The 8,605-nt window shown below is 34.6% G+C and overlaps 1 protein-coding gene and 1 pseudogene across 1 annotated transcript; one reads left to right on the forward strand and one right to left on the reverse strand.

The window, feature by feature from the left end:
• Positions 1–4,731: 4,731 nt before the first annotated feature.
• On the reverse strand, positions 4,732–5,881 carry LOC120120573 (uncharacterized protein DDB_G0290685-like). The gene is made up of 2 exons (XM_039140182.1): positions 5,853–5,881; positions 4,732–5,779 (listed from the first exon to the last, which is right to left on the reverse strand). Exons 1-2 carry the CDS (start codon positions 5,879–5,881, stop codon positions 4,732–4,734), a joined length of 1,077 nt encoding a protein of 358 aa, XP_038996113.1.
• A 5-nt stretch (positions 5,882–5,886) lies between these two features.
• LOC120120574 lies at positions 5,887–7,634 on the forward strand (annotated as a pseudogene).
• The last annotated feature ends 971 nt before the right edge of the window (positions 7,635–8,605 follow it).

The following is an 8,605-nucleotide window of genomic DNA, read 5'->3' on the forward strand; positions in this document are numbered from 1 at the left end:
TGCATGTAACAATACTTAAATAAATAAATGTGATGCATATGCGAAAATGCAAAAATGGGAATGCGAACTATGCAATGCAAATGTATGTATGCAAAAGGTATCATTCAAGAGTGATCATCTTAAAGAAACTTTCATTGAACACAAAAGATTTCAGTACATCTAAAATAACTTTACAGATAAGGAATAACTTTCACTCCTAATTTCTCTATTTCCTTCAAAAGCCAAATTAGCTTCCACTCATACTCAGGTGTTGAGTTATCAATCTTCTTTAATTCTCTCTTAAAACTAGCTAAATCAATCAATTTATGAGCCACATTGCTTACCTGCGTAGCGAATTCCTTTATGACATTATATTTTTCCTGCATCTTACATGTTAATTCTTGGATTTGTAGACAATATTGTTCATTTTTCCTTGTAAGAGAGCCTTTATGGTCAATAAGTTCTTGTATAAGATCTTCATAATCATCTAAAAATTTCATCAATGTCTTGTTTCTAGCCCTAGTGCCTTCTAGTTCAATATCATTCTCATGCTTATGGCGATGATACGAGGCTTCCACATTGGCTATAGATATATTCAACATCTAGTTTTTGGCTTGACATCTTTCCAAATTGATGACGGTTGTATTGCACCATTCTTTTGCAATCCGTAAATCATGAGAAAATTTTTTGGCTCGATCTTTGTGTGTCTTGCAATTTTTTTCAGTTTAGTGACCCATATTATTCATTTCTTTGGGTATTTCCTAAACCAACTTTTTAAAAGGCTTGACTGATCTTTTGGAAATCCTCACGTATGGTTTCCATATATGCACCCAGTCTATCATTTTCAATTTTCAAATGAAGTATTTGAGCCTCATACTTCAATAAATATTCTTCCTTCCTCATGCCCCCACTGATACTCTTACCTTTGAATATTTTTGGTATCAATCGGATAGGATAATCAATGACCAAACTAGGTCGATTCTTTACCTCGAACTCTAAAATTCCATATTCCAAAAGATGTTGGACTCGATGCTTGAAAGTGGTGCAGTTTTCAATGGAATGTCCTTGAATTTCGGCATGATATTCATAACGAACATTAATATCATACAAATTTGGATAAGGAGGTTTCCATGGTTTCACATAATACAGAGCCACCTTTCAAGCTTCTAGTAGTTTCTCGTACAAATCCTTATATGATATAGGGATATCATCAAAATGAGAACTTCATTTCGTCTTGGATTAATCTTGATTTTCTGACGTTGGAAAAAGATTCTTAAATACCGACGAGTTCTGATTGCATGACTTCTTTTTAGCTCTTAAAATTTCTACAGTTTTCACTATTTCTTTGACATTTCCAGATAAGCTGTTGATACGAATAGTGCATGCGTATAATTTTTCAGATTGATTAGGATCAGTAGTCCCTTGTATATCTGATATCGCAAGATTATCTTTATCGAGTTCTTTTTCTTTTTGTGTAGAAGTCTCTTTTCCTTTGGCCAAAACAGATATTCTATCCATCAACTTGGACATTTACTCTCTTATCTCTCGTATCTCCTTTTTCTATTCATCGAACATACGATCTTTGGGTGCATAGGTCTCCATTATCCTCGGAGTTTCCTCATGATGACATTCCCTAGCTGTGTTATAGTTTACTTGATCATGAAACCCTTTGTCCATTATGAAAACCTTTTACTTTGATGACCACTCTCAAATCAACACTTTTTGATTATGTCATGATCATGCAATGCAAGCAAAAAAGAAATAAACATTAAAAAAAGTTAGTAGAAATAATAAAATAATGTAATGTAAATGCAAAATAGACAGATAAAAACAAGACAAAAAGAATGGTTAGTATTAATTAATTGAAAGGAAAAAAAATCCTACCTATAACATGGTATCTACCCTAACATGCTATTACTATTACTAAATAACAATCCTATCTGTAGCTGTTTTAATACCTTCATGCTATGTTATTTACAAGAAAACAATCCTAACCGCATGATATCCAGTTTGCATGAAAAATGAACCTAACCACATACTTTTCTAGTTCTCATGCTTTTTGCAAAATAAATAGATTCAAGGAAAAGGTTAGAATGAGTTTCCCTTACAAACAGTATAAAACGGGTAAAAATTTGGTGCTACTAACATGGTACTCAAATTGTCCTTTGTTGGTGCTCGCTTGAGCTTGACAAACCCTCAATCCTCACCCATTATAGGCTTAAAAAATTGAGTTCAATTCGAGAGGATTCATTTTCCCATGTCCATGCGAGGAAACTCGATGTTTCACTCATAAACATGATGCATATGTATCCTAGAGGTTACTTTCTAAAGTCCATGCGGAGAAAAATAATTTTTCTCACGTAAGCGTAGTATTCACCCCTACCTAAAGGGACAGAGCACAACTAGAAGGCTCTTGATATCAAACATCTATAGTGTGTGAGGGGAAACTTACAATCATTTACTTCAATGTCAGGACAATCAACCTAAAACACTGTTAGAAATCTGAAACACAAAAACTAATCAAATTAGTATAACTAAACAATAATCAAAATTTAAATATCATTCATATTTGCCATATTTAACTAACAATATGACTTATAATCAATTATAGCTTAACTCTCTAAAAAAAAAGGTCATCATCGGAGTCGCCAAGCTGTCAAAATGGTCCCCGTTGGGCTTTTTAAGGCTTTTTCTGGGAATCGATCCGACTTAATATTGGGAACATGTCGGATTTTAAAATAGACAAATTTAGAGTCGCCATCGACTTTTGGGTTAGGTAAGTCGAATACCTAAAAATATATTTTAATATAATTTAAAGAAAAAAAATTAAAAGATAAAAAATTGATTTGCGATTGACTAGAGATTTACTTTGGAAAGGGTTCAAAAGTCGGTTACAAGTGGGGAAGGATTAGCACCCCACAACGCTCAAAATTAATACTTATTATTATTATACGTCATCTTTAGTTATTAAAATTGGCAAATTCAAGTAATATTTAAATTATGATAAAATAGGAAAATAAGATATAATACGAATATCTTTAAAAGTACACTCCTAGCAAGTTAAGGAGATATTTTTATGAATTACTCGAATAAAATAACATTAAAAACATTATAATTAACAAAAATTGATAAATGTATATAAAATAAATTATTAAAATAATAAATAGGTTAAATTTAGTAATCAAATTATAAAACTACAAAAGTTTAAAGTTACCTATGTAAATAATTAATATATTAGGTACTATAATTATAAATAAACCAAAAATAATATTAAAAATTAAAAATATTAAATATTAAATATTAAATATTAAATTAGAGGATAAAATTATAAAATAATAAAACTTATAGCCATAAATGAAAATATCACAAAATCTATGTACTACAAATAATTTAACCTTTATTACTACTTGGGGTTAAAATGAAAGCTATTAAAATTAAAAGGACTAAATTGAATATTTTACCTAAAATATATACATCCTAGTTAGTGACTAAAATATAACTAAAATAAAATTTGAAAACCAAATTGAAATGCACAGAAATTGATTTCCAATGACCAAATTCTAAGGCTTACAAAGTACATGGACCACAAACTAGGTTTACCCATGCCCAAAATACACAGATACCCCTTCCCCAAAATGATATCGTTTGTGGAAGGATATAAATACCCCCAATCGGCCATTCTCCTTCATTTTTTCCTTTCCTATCTCTCTAAGTAAGAGAAATAAAATTTCTCCCTTCCCTCTCTCCAGAACCCTCTACCAGAGGGATAACTATCCACCATCGACCGCCGTGCTCCGACACCGACAACCACCCCGGTGGCCAGAATTCAGAAAATTACCCCGAATCAAAGCCCTTTTTTCCCCTGAACCTAGATCCACTTTCATTTTGTTCTAAAAGTCCCCCAAGCTCCCCAGATCTAAGAATATACATTCGAACAGACGACGGTTTCCGGTGACGCGTGAAGGCTCTGACGAGTGTGGGTAAGCTTCTCAGTCTCTTCTCTTTATTTTTCTATTGGTTGGTTGTCTTCATGTTGTTTCATGGTCGTGTTTTTTGTTCTTCATATCTCTCTTAGCCTTGCTCTTTGTTCGTGTCTGTGTCATTATCGTTCCTTTCTTCTTCGTTGTCCCCTTTTCTTCTCTTACAGGTAAGGGTTTATATAGCCCTTAGAGTGCCGTTCATAATGATGAACCCTTCAGTGAGTCACCGAAACTATGGTGGTGACTCACTCTAGGGATGATGATGTGTGCGATTATCTTGTTGGATGCATTAAATGCACCAAGATCTTCTGGATTCGTCTGGTGAGGCGGTGGTGGCGTGACAACTGCTGACTGGAGCACTTGGAGGCGGCGATGGTGAGCTCATCATCAACCTAAGGTGGCGACCGGAATAGCCCTAGGGTTGTAATGAAACCCTAGGGTTTCTATTGGCGAATCTGGCTCAGTCATCTCCATCTTGATCAAACGGTGGTGATGAGGAGGCGGCTGAAGATGTGTGTGAAAAAACCCTAGAAGAGTTCGGGCCTGTTGGGTCGTCTGTAATCTGGGCCTAGATCAGGTTGGACTTCTCGGGTCTGGACCTCCAGTTTGTCTTCTCGAGTCTGGACCTTCGGGTTCTTGTAAATGGGCCTTCATATTTGCTTTGTAACTGGGGCTCCAGATTTGTCTTCAATTGGGCCCCGGTTTATTGTATTGGGCTTGTAACAATAATATAATTATTTAATAATAATAATAATAGTAAATAGGACAAAAACTAGTGTCTACAACTGTCATTATCGTCGTTGTCATTACCGCTGTCATGGTTGTCGCCATTATCACCGTTGATGTCATTGTCATTATCGTCGTTGTTGCAGTCATTATCTTCATCTCCCTTGTCATCGTTGTCATTGCCATCGTCGTCATTGTTGTTGCCAATATTACAGTCATCTTCATCGTCGGCATCCTCGTTACCACAGTCATCGCCATTACTGTCGTTGGTGTTGTCACCATCGTCGTAGCTGTCATCGTTGTTGCAGTCACCATCATTACAGTCGCTATGGTTACCACTATCGCTGTCATTACAAAGGTTGTCATCGTCGTTGTTGCAGTCATCATCATCATCGTCGTTGTTACAGACTTTGTCGTATTCGTTGTCACCGTCACCGTCATCGTCATCGTCATTGTCGTCTCTATCACCATATGTGTCGTCTTTTTCGTCTCTACTACCATCGTTACCATAGTCATCATCGCCTCCATTGGCGTTGTTATCGTCGCCTTCAAAGATGTCGTAGCCATCGTCATCTTTTTCATCGCTGTTGTTGTTACTGTCACTATCGTCTCCATCATTGTCGTCATTACAGTCATCATCGTCGTCGTTATCTTTGTTGTCATCGCCTTCATCGACGTCGTAGCCATCATCGCCATTGTCACCATCCTTGTCGTCGATGTTATTGTTGTCATCACTATCGTCTCCATCATTGTTGTCATTGTCGTCATCATCGTCGTCGTCATCGCCATCACCATCTTCATAATCCCATCCATCGTTATTGTCATCGTCGTAGTGGTCGTTGTTGTTACAGTCATCGTCATCGTTGCAATCGCAACTGTCGTCATTGTTGCAGTATTTGTCGTTGTAGTAATCTTCGTCATTGTTGTCATTGTCGTCATCGTCGCCATCTTCGTCGTTTTTATCACCATCGTTGTCGTCGTCATCGCCGTTGTTTCCATCACTGTCATCTCTGTCGTCATCGTCGCCACCATCACTTTCGTTGTATTCGTCATCACCGTTGTTACCTTCGTCATCATCGTCATTGTTGTTGTCGCTACCATTATCGTTGTTACCGTCATTATCTTTACTGTCGTAACCACCGTCGCCATTGATGTCATCGTTGCTACTATCGCCGCCCTATTGTTGTCGTTGTCATTATTGATGTCACTATCGTTGTCGTTGTTATCGTCGTCGTCATTACCATCATTTTCGTTGTCTCCATCGTCATTGTTGTCATTGTCGTCACTGTTATTTTCTCTTTTTATCGTCCTCATCGTTGTCGTTACTGTTATCACTGTCATTGTTGTTATTATCGTCGTTTTCGTCACTGCCACAACAACAAGAACATCGACAACATCAACAACAGCGACAACATCAACAACATCAACAACAACAACAACAACGAAAAAAAATAGCAATGGCAGCAAAAACAACAACAGCAACGGTAACAAAAACAACAACAACAACGGTAACAAAAACAACAACGGCATGGATACATTTATTATTTTGAATTTAAAATACAATCATTTTAATATAATTTAAAAAAAATCATTTTAATACAATGTTATTCCCAGGTCTTATATTTTGTATCTCATATTGATCAAATATATAATTTTAGGAGATAAATCTGATCACATGTAAAATTATATAAAATGAGGAAAATGATAAAATTATCAATAAAATGTTATTGATAGATTGGACAAAATTTTTTTGGTAAGTGTAAAAATAGCGATGAATTAAGAAATATTTTTAAGGATGAACACATATATTAACAATACAAAATCTTTTGTATGAAGTGGGCATAAATAAATTTTTAGGGTGAGCACAATCAATAAAATAAATAACTAATCGAACAAAACTTGAAGGATAGAAATGTGTCCATCCTAAATAAAGTATGCATTCGTCATTGTATAAAACAGTGAAATAAATAAGAATAAAAAAGTACAAATATTATTGTTTGTTGATTTTTATAATAAAATATTTTGAATGAGATAATTTTATAAATCAAAATGATTAAATTTAGTGGACTGAGTAACTATTATTATTGTTGAAAAGGGTTGAAACGATGATAATTATTATCGATTAATATTACATATTAAACACCTATTTTTAATTATGTTTTTAAAAATTAAATCGATTAGTTGTATTTTACAGGGAGTCGAAATTGCAAAACAAATTGGCCGGAAGCATTTCATGGAACATATAATATTAATCGAACCAATCCGGAAGCATTCCACATACAGACACATTCACAAAAGTTCACTCCTTTTGTACTCAATTCACTAGTTCTACTAACCATATCCTCCACCCTCCTGATATCTCAAACCAATCCGGCCCGCCACAGTGGGGTCTCGAAAGGGAAATACGCAGTCGGATTCGTGTGCACCATCGGTGCATCCGCTTTGTATGGATTGACGCTTTCTCTAACACAGCTCTCCTTCAAGAAGCTCCTAAAAGGAGCACGTGTTGAAAATTGTTATGTATTAGTCACTGGTTGTCACTTTCGCCGCCGTTGTGGGACTTTTTACCGTCGAAAAATGGAGAGGTTTGTCGATGGAGATGGCGGAGTTCGGACTCAGTAAGTTCTCGAACTTGCGTACCCTGATCGAGACGGTTATAGCTTCACAGTTTTTGATTGTGGGCACAACGGGATTGATTTTGGAAGTGTCTTCGCTCTTCTCCAATGCCATAAGTGTGTTGCAGTTATTCTAATTATGACTGTGTTGTTTTTCCATGACAAAATGGATGCAGTGAAGGTGATTCCCATGGTATTGGCGATATGGGGCTTTGTTTCATATGTCTACCAGTGTTATCTTGATAATAATAGTTACAAGAGTGAATATCTACGTGCAAGTGAAGTTTCCAAGAGTCCTTTACTAGAACGGGTGTGTTTGGTTGGGGGAATGTGAGATTCCCATGGGAATGGAATCTACATTCCCCCGTTTGGTTGGTCGGGAATGTCATTCCGGTAATCTTATATTACCAATAGTGGATTTTTTGGGTATATTATCGGGAATGTCATATATCTCTTTCCTTAGGCATTATTGGATTACTGACATTTTGGACTAAAATGTCCTTAAAATTATTATTTTTTCAAAAAATATCATTATTCTGTCATTGAATAATAAAAATTCTACGAAGGTTAAATTACAAATTTATCCTTAAACTATTTTAGATTTACAAAAAAAAGTCTATAATTAAAATTTTATATGAAGTTCATGGGTTAAAATAAAATTTTACTCTTTCATTAAACCTTTTTATATTTTCAATTTTGTAAAAAAAATTATATAAATTTTATGAATTTATTTTTTTTAAAGAAAATATATAAATATTTTCCAACTTGTTAAAAAAACAAATATATAATAAGGACAATTTGGTCAAATATACATTTCAATAATCTTTTATTCCTTTAACCAAACACAGTAATCTTACATTCCAGCTAAATCAACCAAATACAAAATACAACATTCCCAGTAATCCTATTCCCTGGTAATCTTTTATTCCCACTGGTAATCTTATATTCCGTGAACCAAACGCACCCGAAGAGATTAGTTAACAGAGAATGGGCTTCTATGGCACTACCCTAGGATGCGAACCCATCCACGAAAATTTCAAATTGTCGTATAATTTAAATATCTTTTATATTTTATATTGATAATTTAAATTTACATTCCTTAAAATTTTATGATTTTGTACTTTTAAAATTTTAATGTATATTTCTAAGTTCGTAGTCTCTAACATAAAACTGTGCATCCAATATTGTTTGAGTTTGTCATTTTTTCATCCAACCATCCTAAAAACATGTAAAACTATATGAGTTTTACACTGTGTAAGTGAATTCTAACTCATATATATGTGTATATGAGTTAGAATCCACTTA

Source organism: Hibiscus syriacus, unplaced genomic scaffold (genome assembly GCF_006381635.1).
Source record: "Hibiscus syriacus cultivar Baekdansim isolate YM2019G1 unplaced genomic scaffold, ASM638163v2 tig00110339_pilon, whole genome shotgun sequence".
Classification (NCBI taxonomy): Eukaryota; Viridiplantae; Streptophyta; class Magnoliopsida; order Malvales; family Malvaceae; genus Hibiscus; species Hibiscus syriacus.